The sequence below is a fragment of the Octodon degus genome, unplaced genomic scaffold, assembly GCF_000260255.1.
Source record: "Octodon degus isolate 3935 unplaced genomic scaffold, OctDeg1.0 scaffold00005, whole genome shotgun sequence".
Taxonomy (NCBI): domain Eukaryota; kingdom Metazoa; phylum Chordata; class Mammalia; order Rodentia; family Octodontidae; genus Octodon; species Octodon degus.
In genome coordinates this window covers 21,653,441-21,675,458 of record NW_004524581.1, presented here as the reverse complement: position 1 = coordinate 21,675,458, position 22,018 = coordinate 21,653,441, and the positions used below count along the sequence as shown (strand labels likewise).

The following is a 22,018-nucleotide window of genomic DNA, read 5'->3' as shown; positions in this document are numbered from 1 at the left end:
TTCTCCTCTGGAGGGTTAACAACTTAAGTTTGCAGATCAAAAATTAGAGAAAAAGAAGGGCTACAAGGACAGCCAACATTCTGGCCCTAGCCTTTCAAGGTCAGTGAGGACTCAGGATATAAGAGAACCTGTGCTGTAACATCCTGTGACTCAGTGATGTCCCATATTTTCTGATCAAGAAGATTATGGGGCCACAGAGGAAAGTGATCCACAATGTAGAGTGTGCCTAAGGACAGTCACATGGAAAGAAAACATTCTTTCAGGCTTTCACAGAGAGCAAATTGGTTAAGCAATGGCCGTGACTCATCCACATGGCTAATACTGACAAAGGATCTACAAACTGCAGTACAGGGTTTCAGATTTCTTTCCCTTTTCTTCTCAAGTCTTCTATCAGCCTGGGAGCAGAATCACCTTCCCAATGCTGAGAGAATACAGCTGGACACATTCTTTCCCACCAGTTCCTTCTTCACTATAACCTTGAGAATTCTATTTTTCCCAAGAAACCATAACTGCCGTCTACTTTCCCGGATGGCTTCCCTCCTGTGAGGAGTGCTTGGATCCCCCCAGCTCCTTGCAGCTCTCCAGCCATCACTCTCCCACGTGGCAGAACATAGGATAAGGTGGGCATCTGTTCCTGTGGGGTGAGAAGGTGCCTCACGGAGAGTGGACACTGGTGCTGCAGCCTGACACGTTTCACAGCAGTGTGAAGCTGTTAATCAAGGCAGCATGTCTTTCAAATCTGGAGAGATGTCTAGACCTTTTTCCTAATTAATGACTGAGCATAACTGTCTGACACTGCATAGGAACATACTACTAATATAGGATTGTTGGGAGAAAAAATAGGCTGTGTCTAAGAGAACACATAATCTATCATCCAACAAATCATCCTGCTGTTGGGAGTTTTCAAATCTTGTTTTCCCCATGGTTATTTCTGGCGTTGAAAAAATTTTCAGACTACAGCTTTGTAAGAGGACAGTGCCAATTTCAGTACCATCACCCCAAAGCCATAGACTAGCTTCATGTCTGTAACTGTGTTTTTCAATAATAAACACTTATTAAAATCAACTTCTGGCCTTACTGAATGTTTTTAGTTTAATAGCTCATAAAAGTCATAGGAATAGCATCCTATTAAGAATACTGCAAAGAACAATATTCTATAACAAGTGCTTATACAGCCGGAAAGTTGGGCAGTGCTCATCTGAATATCTATTGAAAAGTGCTACTGGGGGAAATTAGGTAAATTAAGATCAGTCCTGTGATAAGAGAACACTTGCTAAGACTAATGTTTTCTACCTATTACTTTTCTAAATAGCATTCTGTACAATGATAGAAGAGCCACCTCAATTAAGTTAAGACAATCCTCAGAGGTTATCACCAGCAGCAGACTTCCTTCTTATCAGCTTGAGTGAGGGGATCAAATCTTCACAGCACCCCCAGCATGCTTAGGATTTGTTATTGCGTTCAGTACATAAGCACCCATTAAGCACTTCCCTTTTATATACATACTACTCATGAGGTAGCTTAGCATGACTCTGCCTTAGGTTGCCCCAAGAACCAATGGTAGATAGCAACAATAAAGCAAGCATATTTTTTTTTGTTGTTGTTGTCCTGCTATTGGCCATGAACTAATTTGATACAGCTATCTTATGAATTACAGTAGAGTGTCCACTGATAGGGCGTGCTATGTTTGAGCTCCTACAACTGATTATGGAGCTTAAAATTGGACTCTGCTTTGGAGGGATGTTCTCTCTGTAGAACATGCTCCTGCACATTTGTCTGATCACTTTACCACTCTTTATACTAAGTTCCAAATTAAACAAAAACAGCCACTACAAAAATGATAAAAACTGCTGCTCTTCGCTGAGGAAAATGCCAGCATAGCTAAGATGCAGCTCCTTTATCTAACTGAGGATAGGGCCAGGGAGATGGCTCAGTAGAATAAGTGCTTGCCTGGCAAGTGCAGGGTCCTGAGTTCAATCTCTAGTACCCCCCAAAAAAAAACTAACTGAGGATAGGTCTTCCCCAGGTTTGGATGAGATGAGGAAAGACAATGCATCTTCACGAAGTGGGCCAAAGATTTAGACTAGACAGACAGGAGAAAACAGATTAGATATAGCTGAGGACAAAGGAAGGACATGAGATTGGACTCTCTCCTCCAAGGCTTAGCATCATTCAGAATTCATTGGGTTCAGTTGTATCCAAATCTTAAAACAATTCTCCAGAATCTGACTTGCAAAGTAAGTATGGGTGCATGGAAGCTATCTAGAGATTGAGGTGGAGAAAGTAGCAACATGAGAAAAATACTGGTGCCAAAATCAGAAGGGCCCCAGTGAGTTTATTCATAGAATGTTACAGCATTTTTATTTCCATTGAAAAGAAACAGAGAAAAACTTAGTTTAAGATTAAAGAAAAGTATGTAACTGTCAGATGTTGCAAGAGCTTGGCAACAAAGATCTCACAATTAAATCCTTAGGAGACACTTGGAAAAACAGATTTTGGGAAACTGTCCTCTGCCTTGAATAACTTAAATAAGTTCCTACTGAAACAGATTAAGAGAATGACCAAATGGTCATATCAGTCATCAGTTTGAAGTACTATTATTATAGGTAGCCAAATTAGAAATATTATATGCAGTCAGACAGGGCCAGGCCCTTGAAGGAGACACCACAAAAGACAAGCTACCTTGCAACTGTGGGAGGGATGGATGCACCTGCAGTGAACCACACCTAAAAGACCTAAAGGCTAAACAAATGCTAAAAGAGTAGCACCTGGGATTGATATTCTAAATAGGTATTGATCACCTGGAAAGGCCCAAGTGAGTCACCAGCCCAACCCCCAAAGGGAAGAGACCCTGTCTCCTATGCATGCCTGCTTACTCTGTGACTCACTTCCCCATTTGGCCCTGGGCGTAATCAACTTTACCTGAGCAATGGTGCTTGCAATGTCATTGGTTGACGACAGTTTTGTCCCACCCCACATCCACCTAAGCAAGACCTCTTCCTCTCTACCTTAGCCCCGCATGGTTTTGCTCTATAAAAATAAACTGAAAGAGATAGCTTTCTGGGCAACCCACTCGGGCCCCCCTTCTGTCCTCTCTGAGACAGAAGCTTTCTTTCCCAATCAAATATTTGACTCTCAACCTCTGTTTGTTCCTAAAATTCATTCTTTGGTTTTAGAGAACACAAACTCATTCAGATCAGGTCGGGAGTTTTACTTCCCTGTATCACTATTACCAAATAATTTTTTAGATTTACTTACCTAGATGTTTGAAACATTAAGTTTTCACTGGTATACAAAAATTATTTTAAAAGAGGACAATTCTGTACTAGCAGAAATTCAGAAATCAGTAAAAGCAGGAGTAGCAACTATTTCCAGGTAAGGAGTCTTCCCTGACCCTGAAGTTGGCAATTCAGAATTAAAGCCAGTTCCAAATGCATGACATCTTTCATTCTTTCCAATCTAAAACTTCAAACTTCTCTAAACACTCATTCCTGGAAAAGCTTTTGGAACCCACAAGTTCTGTAGCTTTTCATCTTTGTACCATAACTGGTCTGCCCCCCTAAGCCTCCCTGCCCAATGTGCTCAGTAATGCTACTGCTACAAGAAGTAGCCTGGTTCTCAGGAAGACAGGAAAGAATTCCAGTGTGCACGGATCTCCAGGTCCTCAGAGACTCCTGGCATGAAGAAAATGGACACAGAAACATTAGAGAACATTCTGAAGTCCATAAAGAAAGCCAGTCAGCAGTCCTGGCTCCTCCACCTCACACTTTCAGGTAGGCTGGCCTCCCTTTGTAAGTCTTAGACAGCACTGCTGGCACACTGCCAGTGTAACCTATACTTCTGAATTTTACTAGGATAATGACTTTTTTAAAATGCTAACAACAACAACAAAAAACTGAAAACACTGCTAGCTTTTGGGTTTTTAATATATTCTACATGTTGGAGACTGTGATGGAAGCTTTAAAACATTACTAACATTTACTAAAAATTACTAATTTTTTTAGAAATGTTATAACCAAGTTTAAGGCAAGTTGATTCAAGAGACCTTGAAAATCCATCATATGGCAGAATGGCAAAAAATGATTTACACAATACTGTATTAATGAAAGTTTTGGATTATTTATAGTCTCTTATTACAGGACACTATACATACAAGCACACACACATATATATACATATGTAAATTATATCTATGTTAAAGATACGTTGTTAAAAAAAAGTGACATCTTAATAGAAACTCAGTGCTTCATTCTCTGGTGGTGATTCCCTAATAGCAGCCCTCCAAGTGCTACCCTCTGGAAGGCTCGTCAGCTCCGTGATTAAACACGCAGCTATGACTGACAGACTCCTGAGACAGCTTCAGCTGGGCAGAGCACAGGGAGCGCCACATAAATTTTCAGGACTATAAATGAAGTCTCTGGAGTCCACTGGAATAAATACCTCCAGGCTTGGTGGGACCAAAGCCAAGCAACCCAGAGGTTCTCTCCATTGCTAGTTTACGAACTATGATGCTGAGATCTGTGTAGTCCACGCATTTTAAAGGCTTCCAAAACATTTCAAGTATAATCATGAACATTTAAAATCATGGTCCTCTACCATCATATGGAACAAAGAGAGCAGATCTCTGCAAAAAATGTGTGACATCTGAATATCTAAGACCTACTTAAAAATTACACAAGAATGTCCTGTTCTGTCAATACAACTAGTGTCCTCGTTCATTGGCACAGTCACTATAGGTCAACTCACAACTCTTGGGGTCTCTTGTTGGTATAGCTGCTGATCTGTGCCTTCAGGTTAAATGGCACATTCCATGACCAATGATGTAGCACGTTGTCAGAAACTCTTATGAATTAGCTCTTTAGGATCTTTTTAGAAATATGGGACACCCTAAAACCACTACCAGAAAGAGCTATCATTTTAGGTAACTGTCAAACCACCTGCTTCTCTCCAGGAAACACCATAAAACTCACAAGCTAGTAAAGCTTACAAAATCTCCACCTTTCTAACAGTTTACTTATTTTTATTTGATTTTATTTACCCCTTTCTGAGAACTGAAAAATCACCCCATCCAATTCAGTCCAAGGCACAGACCTATTTGTAAAAGAAAGGCTCACAACAGAAGAACACTTCTTTATCACTTCAGCTCTGACTTGGCACAGAGTTTCAGATGGTATTCATTTGGAATAGAGCGATCGATGACATAACTTGTCCAATCCTCCTCTGTAAGTGGCTTTACTGGGAATGGGTAAAGGCAGAAAAATATAAATTCTTCTGTCTGTAGGCAACCAAAAACATAGCAACTCATCTTGGAGTAATTTAACGAATACGATGATTTAGAGGACAGTTCAGTGGCACCAGTTTGGAAGGCAAAAGCTCAGCAGAAGGAACATAAATCAAAGGTGACTGGCAGGTAAAGGATATATGCAGCAATCAGCCAAACCATGTGCACACTGGCACAAATTCAATAAGATCATTTATAAAATTTTTAAGGCAGAAGTACACAAAAGGGGGTCTGGTGCTAACTAAATCCACAGATAGCTTACATGCCACTGAAATAAACACTTCCAGATGCGGCATACAAAAACCTTTCACAGAAAGAAATGTTTTCTTTCATAAATCTGAAGGAAGGACTCAGCAGAGAAGGGCAAGAAGTCTATGACTGAGAGCAAGGTTCTTACAGACTGAAGTACTTGCTGAGGGGACTGACTATGCAATGACGGACTACATGGTGAATCTACTTAGGAGAACTGCTAGGATTGATGAAGTGGGTTTCTGAACACGTCATTCTCTCAGCCCTAAGAAATGTATAGTAAAAGTCAGTGTTGTGGTCACTGCTTTCTTTATAGGTTCTTTTTGGGAGCAGTGACAGAAGGACAGTGGCATAATGGGTTCACACAAAGGCAAAAGTTGCTAATCAATTTAGGAAAGTGATGCTTTGGAACTTACGTTGGCACAAAGCTATTGCAGGCATGGCTTTAATGATGAAAAATATTTCAAAATCTAGTTAGATTGCAGTCATCTTTCAGGAATGCATAACCGAATTCATTACTGGCTTACAAAGTCAACTTGTTCATCAAAACAGCATGGTGACATAAGTGGGGCTACTCCCAGAAAAAGCTAGCATGTCTTCTTGATGTTTTTTTTTTTTTTTTTGTATTTTAGTAAGGATCTACAGGGTCTCACTACATAAATCAGACTCATAGTGATCTCTACCTATGTTCAGCCTCCCAAGAGCTGGGATTATAGGCATGCACTACCACGCCCAGTCTCAAACACCCTCTCAGCACTCGCTGGGGGCAGGGCCGACATGGCAAGCTGGGGATCAAACCTCGGCTGCTGTGTCTGCCTAAACAGGTGCTCTAATGTGCTGAGCTATTTGGCTGGCCCTGTCTTCTTGATTTTTAAAGCTTGGGTTATCTATGTATGGAAACCCACCAGCCAGGAACCTCCAGGAGATGAGCTTCTTTCTTGAGTCTCTAAATTGAGTGAATTCTTCAAAAGTACCTGTGCTCTGAGTTTGGACTTCAGACCATTTTCCTTGCCTGTTCTACCTGATGGCCCAAATAATAAATGCATCAATTTGTGCTCTTCTCTCAGGGAGAATCTGGTCCCAACTACTCTACTCTCTGGTTTCCTTGCCAATACCTAAGAAGAGCCTCTCTGGCCTCTTGTTGCAGTAGAGCCTGCTACGTCATCCAGGACAAGCTCTTCTCTAAAGTCTTATTTTAGTTATTTTCTCTAATATAAAGCCATTCATGTTCAGCCCCTGCTCAAATAAACAAAAAAATATTAAATATTAGCTTTGACATCCACATCAATTGTTTAAAATCAACTTGCCAAATAAAACCTGAGTCATCTAATATACACCTTAGGGACAAAAACATATCTGTAAGCCACACAATGGTGGCACAGGCCTGTAACCTAGCCCTCTGGGGGGGCTAATGCACGGTGACATCAAGTTCTAGCTCAGCCTCAGCAACTTAGTGAAAGCATGTCTCCAAATTATTTTATAATTTTTTAAAAGGGTATAGATGCCTTGCCAGCCTTGTCCCCGGGCACACTGAGCCAGCTTCCGAGTCTGGTGAGTCTGGGCGTGGTGGCATACCTGTAATCCCTGTTCTGGAGAGACTGAAAACAGGAGCATCACTACCAGTCTGAGTTACATAGTGAGACCTTGTACCAAATACATTAAAAAAAAAAAAAAAAAAAAGGTAGAGATGTGGCTCAGTGTGAAGGCACTGGGTTCAACCTTCTGTATTGAGAAAAAAAATTATTATTTAGAGAAAGTATTATTTGCAGAGTAACTGAAGGATAATTAACAGTCCATCAAAGGGTAGTAGGACAGTTTGCTAACTGTGGCCTCCATTTGGAGTCCAGTTAAACTGGTATAGGATGGAAGTCCCTTCCCCTGTCCCAGAGGCTTCACCTCTCCTCTGCCTGGGCACCCCTGTTACTTTCAGACACCTCTTTCACTATTTCAGCTTGTTTCTGCTCTTCCTCCTGCCTATATCATCTTTGCAAAATTGTTATTCATCCCTCTTGACTTTGTCTTACAAATTTATAATGAATTTGAATGTTAATGCCCTTCCAAACTGTCCTGACCACCCTTCTCTCAGCACCAGTCATGAATGGCTGGTTACCCATTTCCATGTGCCACATCCCATCCTCACATCTAGCAAAATTAATTAAACTAGTAAATAGAGCTCTAGGATCCATAAGAGCTCAGGCCACAGAGGGTGCTGTCCCTTCCACTTCTAGAGTATGTGCAGCTCAGCTGCGTCAATGTGGATCTGACATATGAATGACTTTATACTTGGAAATCAACTGCTATCCTTGTATGTGCAAAGTGCTCTCACTCTATTGGAAGACATACAGTGAACTGTTTTTTTCAGCCGTGGTAGATGACAGATTGACTCATGCCATTATAGTCTTGCCTGGAGGGGTATGTGTAGTAACCTGCTTCTATGGATGACAGATATTGGTGGCATCAAAAACTAATCTGAAGTGAGTTCACTCATATAAGCAACAGTTCCACAGTGGCTTTAGCGAAAAGCTCAGTGCAGTGTAGAGCTCAGGACAGACCTCTTTCCCTCTCCCTCTCCCCTAATTTCACTTTCCCTCAGCCCTGCTTAAATGAGGGCTGTCACCTAAATGCTATTTATTTATTAGCTCTTTCCTTACTTATTAGATTTTTACCTTGTTAGTGCTGAATATGGGAATGGTTGTTTGGGTTAGGCCAGGAATGTAGAATAAAATCAGAGCCTAAAATGTGCTAACTTCTCTACTGGAAACTGTAAAACCCGTACAAGTGTTTGGATTGGAATTGACAGAAACCTGCAAGCCAGGCTGGGAATCTCTGCAGTCAGAGTCTACTAGCCTCACTGCCCAGCACTGCTGCCAGAGTCCACCGGCACAGCAGCCTGCTATCACCTTGAATGCACCTGGGCAAGTTCAGAGCCTGGCGCTGAGCTCTGTTTGCCTGACCTCTGCCAACTAATCAAGCAAAAACATTTCCAGATCTGGAGACCTACTCCGTGTGCACTGCAATCAGGTCTGAGAGCTTCGCCAGGTGCCTAGGCAGCACCTCACATCTGACTGACACATGGGCTATGAATTTTCTCCCCTCACAGCTCAGGGTCATGCAGAGGTGGCATGTGTGGGTGAATATTTGATCTGTGCACAACTAGCCTAGGGAATTTGGTTTAAATCAATTCATAATTAAAACCTTAACCAGGAAAGCAGGCATAATGTTTTTTCTGCACCTTGTTTCAACTTTGTGTACAACCTTAAATATATGTTGAATACAAAAAGAGTAAGTGTTACATGGTGGGATTAACTTTGCAACTATATCAGTAAATTAAATGATAGTTCAGTTACTATATTTTTTGACTAAGGTATATAACACTATTTAAGAAATCATCAAAAAGTAAGTCACCTCCAGGTTAGCAAGTTCTTTTCACAGGCATTTGGAGGGAATTTCTGCCACACCATCAATAAAACAACATACAAATGTTTCACCTAGACAAAACTTGATTTTCAATGTTAGATGTGCCTGATCACACTAAGAAAGACTTATACTTCAATAAAAGAAATCTGTAATTTTCTGAAATTCACCTGAGGTAAAAATATTAAGAAATTTGAATAGCATTTTTGTTAGGTCAACATGAACAATTTAATACATGATTTGTATGTCCAACTGAGCACTTACAATCTTCCTTTTTATTTACAGATTTACTTTATTTATTTATTTATTTAGGACAGGGTGTATAGGGCCTCACTGCATTGACTGAACTTGTAGTGATCCTCCCGTTTATAGCCTCCTATGTGCTGGGATTACAGGCGCGTGCCCCCATGCCCAGTCTCAATCACCACCACATTGCATGGCAGGATGCGGCAGGCCAGGGGATCGAACTCCCAGCCCCTGAATCTGCCTAAGCAGGGCGCTTTAATTCACTGAGCTATTTCGCCAGCCCTTTATTTACAGATTTAAAGGAAGGTACTTGTTACTTTTAGAGTACAATTTTTAAAGATGTAAATAGCTCAGTTTAGGTCAATCAGCTCTAACTAATCCTTTTTCTGATTCCATCAAATTATGATTAGAAGAATCTTAGTAGTTTTTTCTTTTGAAGGAAGATATTTTCTTTTGGAGATCACACAAGAGAGGTTTCCATCTAGTTCCATTCCCCTAGAAGACTATATAGACCACAGAAATGATAGCACACTTAAACCTCATGACTCAGCCCTTACAGAATATTTTGCTCAAGTTTCTCTGGCCATTATCCATTTCTCATTCTACCCATGTCTAAATTCTTCCTCTGTTCCTGAAAATACCATATGCCTTTTACAACAAATAAGAGAATCATTAATTTCTTGAACGATTTCCAGTTTCAGAAGAAAGACAAACTTGGAGTAAAGATGTAGAAGATTTGCGATACCATCTTTTACTGGTGCTTCAACCATACTCCTCTTAGTGGACGACTGTTTTCCACATTTCCAAATTATGTTTCTACACAGAAATCCTTGGGCATAATTTTAGAGACATCATACATGTTTATTCTGGATTATTTTTGTGCTACTCAAAGGTTCTACTGTTTTATATCTGAGCTACTTACATATGTCGATTAGGAAGTTGTATCTTGGAATTTGGATTTTTTCTTTTTTCTTGAAAAATATGTATACTTAAAGCAACACACATACTGGACATTAAATTGTGCAAGTAATCATACCACCATAGGATTATGGTCTGTGCTAAATCTGACTTTTTCACCATGAATATAAAAGTAAAGGTAGGAAAAAGCAAAATATTCTTGAAGAATCACTGAGCACAAAAGAGGAAAATACAATCTTTTAATAATACCAAGATTCTTCTTCCAAACGGACCTGTATAATTAGTTATGAACAAACTCACTGGCTGTCCCAAGAAACTGTTACAGAGAGATACCCATTCTGCACTGATTAAAAAAAGTTAACCAGACAGATTGATAACATAACATAATTGTATCAACCTAATCTGGCAACACAGAATCACAAGATTATTTTTAAAATACCATAAAAATAGCATAGTAATGAAATTTCCAATGTATGGATTCAACAAATAAAGTAGACTATATCTGATCCTGAAAATTTACACAAATGTTTGCCAAAAACCTGAGGGTGTTTGTGTGTGTGTGACCTTTGAGCAGCTTAAAGTATGTTCAGATTCATTCAGAAATACTTTCCAGAAAACTATGAAGAGTTATATTGGATAAGAAATCCACATAATTAGAAATTTAAGTACTGTTAGTAAGAAAACTCTTTAAAAATTAAAAAAAATATATATATCTGTCTATACAAAATAGCATAGATATATAGCTACTTTCTCTTAGTTCAATGAAAAGAAAGTTTTGAACTACTAGTATTTAGACAAAATATCATGTCTGCATCTTGTACTATGAATCTCTATTACAAAAGCAACAATATGCAATGTATTAATTATTGTAACTCTCCAACTAACCTGTTTTGAAACTGTCTCATTGCCTCTTCTTTCTCAATAAAATTAATAGAGAGATAAAAAAAGAAAAAAATTCCATTTCTCTTTTGAATCAAGACTACTGTCATTCAGTCTCTCTTAGAACATTCTTACAAAACTGTTGTAAACGAAACTTCACTATGCTGTATAACTAAAATAAAAATGGAAATAGACACTCAGGGACACACTGCAAGTGCTGTCCACAACTCAAACTTTAGTACCTTCATTACTCCCATAGAATAAGTTTAGAAGAAAGGAATGGAAGAGCTCAGGCAAAAAGATAGAGGAGATGGGCCAGCTGAAGTGGCACAGCCCTATACTCTCAGCTCCTTGGGAAGCTAAGGGGGATGAGTCAGGTTCAAGGCCAGCCTGAGCAACTTAGTCGAGACTTTGTCTCAAAATAAAAAAGGCTGGAGATGTAGCTCAGTGACTGAGTCCTTGCCTAGCATGGGCAAAGCTCTTGGTTCAATTCCCAATACTATAATAAATAAATGAATCAATGAACAAATGAATGAATGACAGAGAAGCAGAAAGGAAACAAAGAAAAGTACTGAGTAGTCCAAAAAGACTCCAACAACACAGTACAAAGATGCATAAGAATACCCTCATGAACAGTGGAAGAGATACCTACCCCAACAGGTAAGCAGTGTCAACAGAGAAAAGAAGTAGGAAAAACAAGGCATATGACTTTTTTTTTTTTTTTTTTTTTTGGTGGAACCAGGGATTGAACTCAGGCCTTTGCGCTTGCCAGGGAAGAGCTTATTCTACTGAGCCATCTCCCCGGCCCTGGCGTATGACTTTTGCAAGCCTATAACTCAATAACTGAAGTCATCAAACTGGATAAAATACCTAATAATTCAAGACCAATCTCACAAATGATTGATGACTACAGAGAGGATACAAATAAATAGGTGAAGAGAGGGAGAAAGATAATACCAGTATAAGAAGGAGCACAAGAGACATGATAAAGAAGCACACAGACATCTTGGAAATGAAAAAATCAGAAGTCAAACAAAAACTCAGTGGAAAACCTCAGAACTAAATTGAATCAAGCATAGGAAAGAATATCAGAACTTGAAAATAAGACCAATGAATTACATTCAGGCAGTATGAAAAGAAAAAACAGAATTATGAACAGCATAGGAGACTTAGAGGACATGATTAAGAGACAAAACCTATGCATAATTGGTTTACACAGAAGTGTGTAAAAATAGGCTAATGACACAGAACACCTATTCAGTGAAGTAACAGTGGGAAACTCCCAAATCTTGGGGGAAGATATGAACATCCAAGTACATGAGGAATTTAGAATCCCAAACAGATATGAAGGGAAAAGATTCTCTCTCTATAATATTGTGAACTGCCCAAACTACTAAATATTGAAAGCTGCAACAAAGAAGTACCCAGGCACTCTTAAGGACACACAGATGAGAATTACATTAGACTTCTCAGTAGAAAGTTTAAAAGTCAGAAAGGCATGCACTGGTGTATTTCAAGCCCCCAAAGAAAATAAGACATCTACACTAGTAGAGCCAGTACAATTACTCACAATTGATTCTTCCAAGGGAAACATAAACTAAAGAAGTTCATGACCACTAAACCAGCGTTACAGAAGATATTTAAGAAATCCTACATTATGACAGCATGTGACAATAAATATTACTAGAACAGGAGACAAAGAAATGAAACTAAGAAATAATCAACCATACTTAACTCAGTATAACATCAGATCTTTGAAATGAGTAAGAAAAAAGAAAAGAACACAGCTCATTCAAACAATTATAAGAAAAACAACAGAATGAGAGGAGCTAGTATACATCTTTCAGCTGTAACTCTGAATGTAAATAGTCCCAATTCTGTAATTAAAAGACACAGGATAGCTATTTGGCCTAAAAACAAGATGTAGTCACTTTATTCACTGAATTCAGCACTGTGGGTTCTCTGATTCTTTCCCAAAGTCAAGATGACCATGAAAATACATGCTCTGAATCAATTCAGGACATTAAGGCAGCCATGACAAAAACAGACACTCACAAAGAAGACTTCCAGAAGTGCTTCAGAAAGTGTCATGGTCCATGGGACAAGTATGTGTGATGTGAAGGGGAATATTTGCCCTCAAAAATTTTTTAAAAATGTGCTTTATTTTAAATGATTTTATATTTATTAAAGAGAATAAAAAATAGCAAAAAAATTAGAAATGATACAGAATTTCATTAAGCAAAATGACAGGAATTCAATAATAGCTGTTATATTACATATTGTTGCTTTCAAATTAGTTGTTCAGACTGCCAGATATAAGCATGCAAGATTGGCTAAAAAATTATTATTATTATTTTTTTGCGGAACTGGGGATTGAACTCAGACCCTTGTGCTTGCCAGCGAAGTGCTTATTCCACTGAGTCACCTCCACGGCCCCGGTTAAAAAATTAAAAAGGAGAGAAAAAAAATTAAGCGTTAACTGCTTTCAATAGACCAATAGAAATCAGTAGCACAACTATCCTATCCTATGTATATACATATGTATTTATTTTTCTTCCTTCTTTTGTTTTTTCCTCCTTTCCTTCATTCCAGTTGTTCCTTTCCTTTGAACAGTTTCTTTCCCTTTCACAGTATCTACTGTACTTTTGAGATTTTATTTACTCTTTTAGGTTCTGCCCTTGGAGGTGAACCTGTTGTGCCCCTCTGGCAACATGTTCTGCTCCTGGACTAGCTGGGTGGTTCTGTCCCCTACACTCTCTGCAGGGATTGCAGCTGCAGGGTTTCACCCCTGGGCTATATGCCAGGCCTGAGCTGAGTCTGGAGGGGACAAGGTGGAGTACGGGGGAGAGGCAGCTCTCTCACACACTCACCGGGCCTGGCCTAGGACTGGATCTGGGGGTTCCCGGAATGGGGCAGAAATTCCAACTCTGTGGGCAGGGTGTGGGGGGTACTACAGAGTGATGGGGGGCATCCCAAGAGGGTGAAAGAGGGTGTCACTCACGCTGTGCCTGGGCTGGGACCAGTAGGTCACGCCAGCACAGGGTAGCCGGAAGCTCTCCCACACACTCACCAGGTCTGGGCTAGGACTGGATCTGGGGGTTCCCGGAACACGTCAGAAATTCCTACTGGGCAGGTGGGGTAGGGGAGGTGCTGCGGAGTGGTGGGGGGCATCCCAAGGGGGTGGAAGAGGATCTCACCCACACTGCGCCTGGGCTGGGACCAGTAGGTCCTGCTGGCGCAGGGTAGCTAGAAGCTCTCCCACACACTCACCGGGCCTGGGCTAGGACTGGGTTCACTCTTTCAGGTTCTTACACTGGGGAGACAATACAATGTTTACATAGGCAGGTCTGATTTATTTCACATATGAATATGGTCTCTAGTTGCATCCATTTACCTATACAAAAGTCTCAAGTTTATCTTTTCTGTAACTCAGTAATACTCCGTTATATAAAAATACCACATCGTTTTCATTCATTCCTCAGTTAATGGGCATTTGAGTTGTTTCCAAGATTTAACTATGACAAATTGTGCTGCTATAAACATGGGTGCACATAAAATGTTATGGCATGATGTTTTCAGTTTTACTGGAAAATACCAAGAAGGGGAATAGCTGGGTTGAATGGGACCTGTAATCCTAGTTTTGGAATCTCCACACTGGTTTCCACAGTGGTCGTACCAGTTTATACTCCTACCAACTGGGGAGAAGGGTTCCTTTTTCTGAAGAGGAGTATTTTTCAAGTACTATTAGTGCCAATTTTTATCTTTTAAAAAACTTAAATACTTGCTATATTTTTGCATCAAGCTGCAATTTAGAAAGGCTATCTCATGTTTTAAAGTGAGACCACTTAAAAAGTGAAGTATACATGCCAGTCTGCAATTAGAAAGTTTAATGGGTAGAATTACTAAGAGTTTCCTGAAGCCACAGGACCAGGCCCCAGTACCAGTACCAGGCCAAAGTCTTTACCTCATGTCCACTTTAGAAAAAAAATTCTGTTACTATGTAACCTTAAACTTATTACATAATTTTTCTCTAAATCTCAATTTTCTTATCTATAAAACACAGACAGTAACATTAATCTCAGTGTGTTGTGGGGATCAAATATGACAATGCAGGCAAAGAGGTTCCATTAAAGTATAATGTTGTCATTATTATTATTTTTTCTTTTAAGATATCATTTATTGATTGAAAATATCTATTTTAAATGATAAATTCTAAGCTACAGTTTAGTTATGAGGCTAGAAACACCTATAGTGACAAACTTCAGAAATGTTAAGTCATTATCACACCCAGCATTTATCTCCAATGCTAATGATGTCTTCTCCCCAGTGTTTCTACTCCGTGCCCACATTCTCCACAGTCTTGCTCTGAATAATCTGACATTGAACACTGTATAGTTGGGCCATATAAAATTTCTATATTCAACTGTTTCTGATCTACAGAAACTGAAATTTTTAAGTATTTTTTTTTTATGAGCAGAATATGTTTATTGGGGGAAAGAAAGCTCTTGTCTGAGAGAGGGACAAGAGGGGGGCCCAAGCGGGTTGTCCTCCAGTAATTTGATCTAACAAAGTCGGCAACAAAATTGACCCCCAGCCCTATTTTAAAATTATAAGTTTCATAATTTGTTGGAAAACACTCAGTTTTAGTTTTAATGGGTATATGCAGCACACACACACACACACACACACATATATATATATATATATATATATTATAGCTACAAAAATATAAATATATTTGGCTGTAATCTAGAATGATATTTAATACCATCAGAAGACTTACTGAATTACTTTTAGTAAAATATATGCTTTTAGTAAAAATGTGCTGACATTAGTATTATTCATAAATGTGAAATTCCACATCAAAATAGTGAAAGCAAGCTGCCATACAAGTTTTGCATCGAAAAGTTAAACGTGAGGAATTCTGGGAGAGAATTTAATATTTTTGATCTCCATTAGCCTATTATGAACATCTCTGAATAACTAATGACATGAGAATGTTCTAGAACTCCCTAATCCCTACACTCCAAAGTAAATGACCAGAGAAGACAAGCAGTAAACAAGACTTGGCAGCAGGGCAGGGCTAATGACACATGGCCACACTGCAAAGCCTTTCTGAAGTCAAGACTGACTGGTCTCCAAAAATCTGCTTTAGGATTCTAGTGTTGTGTCTCAAGATCTAAGATGGCTGAATGGACAGTGAAGCAACTTGCTTCAGGAGATATTTAGATTAATAACCACAGTTAAATGAAGAATTTTATTATTTCACTCTTTTAGTTTAAGAGAAAGCTAGGGGCTGGGGAGATGGCTCAGTAGAATAAGCACTTGCCTGACAAGTGCAAGGGCCTGAGTTCAATCCCTGGTACCCCCCTCCCACCCCCAAGAAAAAGAAAAAGAAAAAAGAGAAGGCTATCTGATAATATGCAGGTTGAGGGGGTTAACATATTTTTCTACCTGACTGCAGGACAAACTAAAACAGATTTAGGTATAACATATGAGACTGTGTCACCTTACTTAGTGAACACAGTTCTCTCTCCCCAGCGCTGCACACTACACACCTGGCTTTTATCAGGCCATTCCAGCATGTCCTGCTGAGAGCCTGGCTTGTGTCCTAGAGTGGGTGCTCACGGCTTATACACAGCCAAGCTCCAGTTAGAGCCGTGTCTCCCAGAGTCTTTCTGGCCAGCCAAGGTGTGCCCAGGGTACCTTCATTTTCTCACAGAAATGCTCTCGTCATAAAATTTTAAAATGTTCTTTGTACCTAAGCATACACAAATACATTCTAAGAATATTTAAAAAAGATTACCAATAGCATTTAGATCTTGAAGCTGTAAAAAGAAATTACTCTTCAAACAGCTAAACCTTTCACTACAGTGTTTTTTGAGTTGCAAATATCTTCTTTACTGTCCCCCCTTTCATATATCTAAGTATTATATATAAAACATTACCAATTCTTGTAAAAAATACACAATAGAAATTGGGAAGACCTGAGATACAATAATAATTTAAAATGCTAACTAAAACAATCCTAACAAATAAGAACATGATTACCCATTTGACTAAATTCTTATGTCCAGGCTTTCATAATGTGTCACTGTAGGCCGCGCAGCCACCCTTGTGCTTGAGGCCGGCTTGCCCTCCTTCCCTCCATCCCTTCCTCGCTCCTTGCCCCTGCAGTGCTGTCCTACAGTCTTGGCTGTACTGCTCTTCCTCTTCCCCATGAGCATGGCTTTAATCACTGCTTTCCTTTGTCATTGCATATATTTCCAAAGTGAAGAACTCATAATGCTTTATATAATGAATATTCCTGAAGTTGGTCATGCTGTACTTTGGAGGTCATAACAGAAGATAGAAGGGTGCCTCACTACAAGCAGATTTTTAAGTGCGTCTGGTTTATATTAAAATTATGTTTCCATGTAAACTACTGGTTATTTAAATGCCCCAAATCAATTTTAAATATGGGAAACCAGATATATAAGCACCAAGCTACAGATATTTTAAATCAGGTATGTTTGAATATACAAAAAATTAGTATAGTCATTATTGAAAATAGTATAGAGGTTCCTCAAAAAACTAAAATTAAAACTATCACATGACAGATTCAGTAATACACCAGTATACTCCTGGGTATATATCCAAAGGAAATGGGACTGGGATGTCAAAGAGACATGTATACTCTGCTGTTCATTGCAGCACTATTTCCAATAGTCAAGAAACACAAACAACCTGTGCTCATCAAGTGATGACTGGATAAAGAAAATGTGGCAAGAATACATAGTTGAATAGTATTCAGCCACAAAAAGTAGAGTCCTGTCATTTGTAGACATGAGCTCATTAAGTGAAATAATTAAAGCCCAGAAACACATGCACTCCATGATTGTACTCACATGTGGATTCTAAAACCATAAATCTCTTAGAAATTCAGAGTAGAATGGTGATGAACAGAGGCCAGGAGAGCAGGAAGAAAGAGGAAGACTGATTAATGGCCTGAAGGTAGCATTAAACAAAGCAAGAAGCTCTGTGCTAAGACACGGTGTAGTGATTACAAATAACAGTTACGTGTTTATGTTTCGAGAAGCTGTAACAAAGGTTCTTGAAAATTTTTACTGCAAGGAAATGATGAATGAGAAGAAAATTACTTTTAGCCTGGTTTAAACATTGTGTAATATATAGATGTATCAATATCATGTGGTATCCCATTAATACGTACAACTTCTACTATTTTTAGTATCAGCTATAAAAATATTAAATAAATGTACAAATACTAGATTCAGAATGACATGGTACAAATACAAAATTTCTGTGTTTCACAAACATAAATTATCTATTCATTACATTTTAATTTACAAAGAAAACATTATATGGGAAGTTATGTTAGCTCAGTCTTTCTGTGTGGAAATTTAGGTCTAAATCTATGGTTATTATAGACAGCTCTGCTTGTCTCCTCTCTTACTGCCTAGGCAGCCAGGTGTCCTCTACTGTGACAGCATTAACCACCACCCCAGGTATGTAGCGTGCACCTGAGGGGAATGAACAGCAGCATCTGCTAACAAGAGGTTTGTACCGTCACTGACTCCTAGCAAAATGTAGGAGCCAGGGCAGGGTGGCCTTATCATTGACATACACAGAGAGCTTTTAACCTGTTTCTTGTTGGGGGGAGGGGGCGAGAGAAGGGGGCAGCTTACTTCCAATGTTCATTTAATTCTCAGTGATCAAGAATTACTAAACTTACAAATGAAACTACCACTCTAAGTAAAATGATGTCTTTTGTTTTTAAAGATTATCGATGTACTATAATAATGCAAATGTAACACTAAGCATTAGGTATTTTGTGGTAAATTGGCTAGGATTGTAGTCTGCAAGTTATCCGGGGGTAAATGCTACAGCAGCCTCTCTGGCAAGTATTCTTGGGGGCGTATGCCACATCCTAGCTTCCTGGTTCTATGCAGCTGTGAAGAACAGCAGTGATCTCAGAGTGCTAGGTAAAGGAGCATAGCTTTTTAGGAAAGGTCTAAGCAGGGATCAAGTCTTGGTGCCCCTCTGGGGCAGGGTTTCTTTCCATTTACTGCTAATTTGCTTGTCTGCTAGGAGAGCGCTAAGCAAACATTTTAGGTCCTGGATTAGTTTTCCAGATCTATTTAAACATTTTAAACTGTACCATTACTTTTTTTTTTTTTTTTTTTTGGAACCAGGGATTGAACTCAGGTCCTTGTGCTTGCCAGGGAAGTGCTTATTCTACTGAGCCATCTCCCTGGCCCTCCATTACTTTTTAAAAATACAATGGTTATATGTATTTGATAAGCATTAGCTTAAGCTGTAACTGGACCTAGATTAAAGTATGTATTTTATATCCATTACAGTCTTAGATTGTGAAAGAAGTAACAACATGACTACAAGTACACACACACACACACACACACACACACACACAGAACCATTGACTGAGATGGGTCTTGAGTGATCTGCCCAGTCTACTTAAGAACAAAACAACACAAAATACCGCATCCTTTTTTTTGAAGAGGACATCATCATTATGAGCTTCTTCCCCTATACTGAATATTTACTTGCATGAAATTTTGTTCATTACTTTCAGGTAATATTTAGGTTAATTCCTTAAAATCCATTTTCCCTTTGCTATCCATCAACTACTTCTAAATTATCATCTATTTTCTTCTCTCTCTAATCCATTGCCTCAATTCACTGATCATTATTTGGCTTTAATGTAGGGATGTGACAGCTTTACACTGCCCACCACTCATTCACTGTAAAGTGGTTCTACATCAGGTGGCATTAAAATTATTTCCAAATATATTTCTATAAAGCTCATCTTTCTTTTGGCTTATCACTTATAATAACTTCATCTATCATGTAGAAAAAGTAGAACAAAGATATCTTCATTCTATTCTTTCAACTGTAACACTAGAAGTATTCATATAAAAGGACATAGAATTTAGTGAGCTGTATTAAAATCATGTTCTGCTTAGGGTATAGCTCTGTGGAAGAGAACATGCTTATTTGCATGTATGAGGTGTTAAGCCGACACCTCAACAATTTTTTTTTTTTTTTTTTTTTTTTTGTATTTTTAGGGAAGGCTCTACAGGGTGTTCAGGGTCTCACTACTAAATTAGACTCATAGTGATCCACGTGTTTACAGCTTCCCAAGAGCTGGGCTTACAGAAGCGTGATACCACGCCCAGTCTCAATTGCCCTCTCAGTGCGCCCTGGGGGCAGGGCCAGCATAGCAGGGGATTGAACCCCCAGCCCTTGCACCTGCTTGCAGGCACTTTAATATGCTGAGCTATTTGGCTGGCCCTAACAAAAAATTAAAATAAGATAGAAAATAAAATCATATTCTTATGAGACACAAGACAAATTTCAAGTACTAAATATAAGTGAAACTGATCTCCATTTTGAAGAGCTTATAGAGACATTTACAAAACATATTCTTGTTGTGATACTGAGAAGACATAAAAATCACAGTAACTAAAGAAAATAAAGAATAATAAGGGAAACATCTTTAAACACCAGCATAAAAATAAAAAGAAAAAAAATCATGACTTCTGTGAACACATAAAAGATAAATACATATGTTGGATTTACTGTTTATATGTTTTATACAATGTTATTCATATATACTCTGCAGACAGCAGCATATGAAAACAAGTAAATTTTAGCCAGGTGTGATGGCACACACTTGTAATCCTAGCACTTTTGAGAAGCTTACACAGGAGGATAACATGTTTGAGTCCAACCCAGGCGACTTAGTGACAAGCAAGATTCTGTCTCTAAAAAGAGTTGGGGGTGGGCTGGAGATGTAGCTTAGTACAGAATATCTTAATTCAATCTCTAGTATTGGAACAGAACAAAACAAAACAGAATACCCAGTAAATTTTACTGTTCATCCATTATGTAAATCAAATCTTACTTCTGAATGTTAAACCATTTTCTTAGAAGCAGAGCTCTTGGAACAACTTCTATTACATATATACAATGTTTTTAAAAGATATATAAGATATGCACTTAATTAAAACACACTCCTGCAGGCATACTTTCTTTTTGTTGCTGAAATCTCGAGTCTTTAATTCTCCATTAAAAAAATAAAGCCATGATTATAAGCTTTCAAGCTATCCGAAGATGTGAAAGCCTGTCTGTAGCTCAGCTCAGTTCAAAGCAAGGAAAGAAATCATTTCTTCTTCCAACTCAAAGTGTGTTTAAAGAGGGATGTCTGATAGAAGTGGTAATGCCAATCTAACCAATTTAAAAATATAAAGTGCTTCTAACAATATTTGGATACATATAATTTGACAAAAGTTTTATAAACCTAAGCTTTGAAAAATAGAAAATATAAGCCCCAACACACAACTTAATATGTAATTGAAAGAAAATATTTTGTAGAAAAAAATGTGTCCTTCCAAAGAGAGACAAAAAGACTAACTTATTTCCCAAGAGAATTCTGCCACTTTTATACAACAAAATTATGGTCACCACAAATTACTTTCAACAATTCCATTGCTTCTTCATTTAACCACTTGAAAATCAAAATTCTCTGAGATTATAAATATAACTTTTTATAACTCTGTTATTACGTACTGTGAATGGAGAAAGGGGGCCAATCTTGTGGCCATGGCGTCGGATGGCCTCTCTGATGTGGCAGGGCTGGATGGCATCACTGTGAGCCTCCGCACCACAGGCCGCGGTGCTCTGTGATAGAAAAACACATAAACCGTTGCTAAATCAAAAACACGCAAAAGAACTACAGTGTATGAAATATGAAAATAAACCTTTATAAAACAGGCCATTTTTTCCTCTCAAGATGCACATCAAATCAGAGATGACTGTTATGTGACCCTTTCTGAGCAGACCTTTACCAAATGTAATTTTTATGTCTATAATATTTCACCTAAGCCTGCAAGTCAAGGTACAGAAGGACACCGCTACTTGTGTGCAGATGAAAACTGTCATGGGAGTTTGTTGAAAGAACCACAGGAAGTTTTTTTTAAAAAAAACAAAACATTTAAACATTCATTATTA

General features: G+C 38.6%; 1 protein-coding gene across 3 annotated transcripts in view; it reads right to left on the bottom strand.

The window, feature by feature from the left end:
• Supt3h (SPT3 homolog, SAGA and STAGA complex component) overlaps positions 1-22,018 on the bottom strand; it is a 442,678-nt gene that overhangs the window by 72,321 nt on the left and 348,339 nt on the right. For all 3 annotated transcript variants that reach the window (XM_012515533.2, XM_023719414.1, XM_023719403.1), the window contains exon 11: positions 21,578-21,688. In XM_012515533.2, coding sequence (XP_012370987.2) covers positions 21,578-21,688 — 111 coding nt within the window. The remainder of the gene's footprint in view (positions 1-21,577; positions 21,689-22,018) is intronic.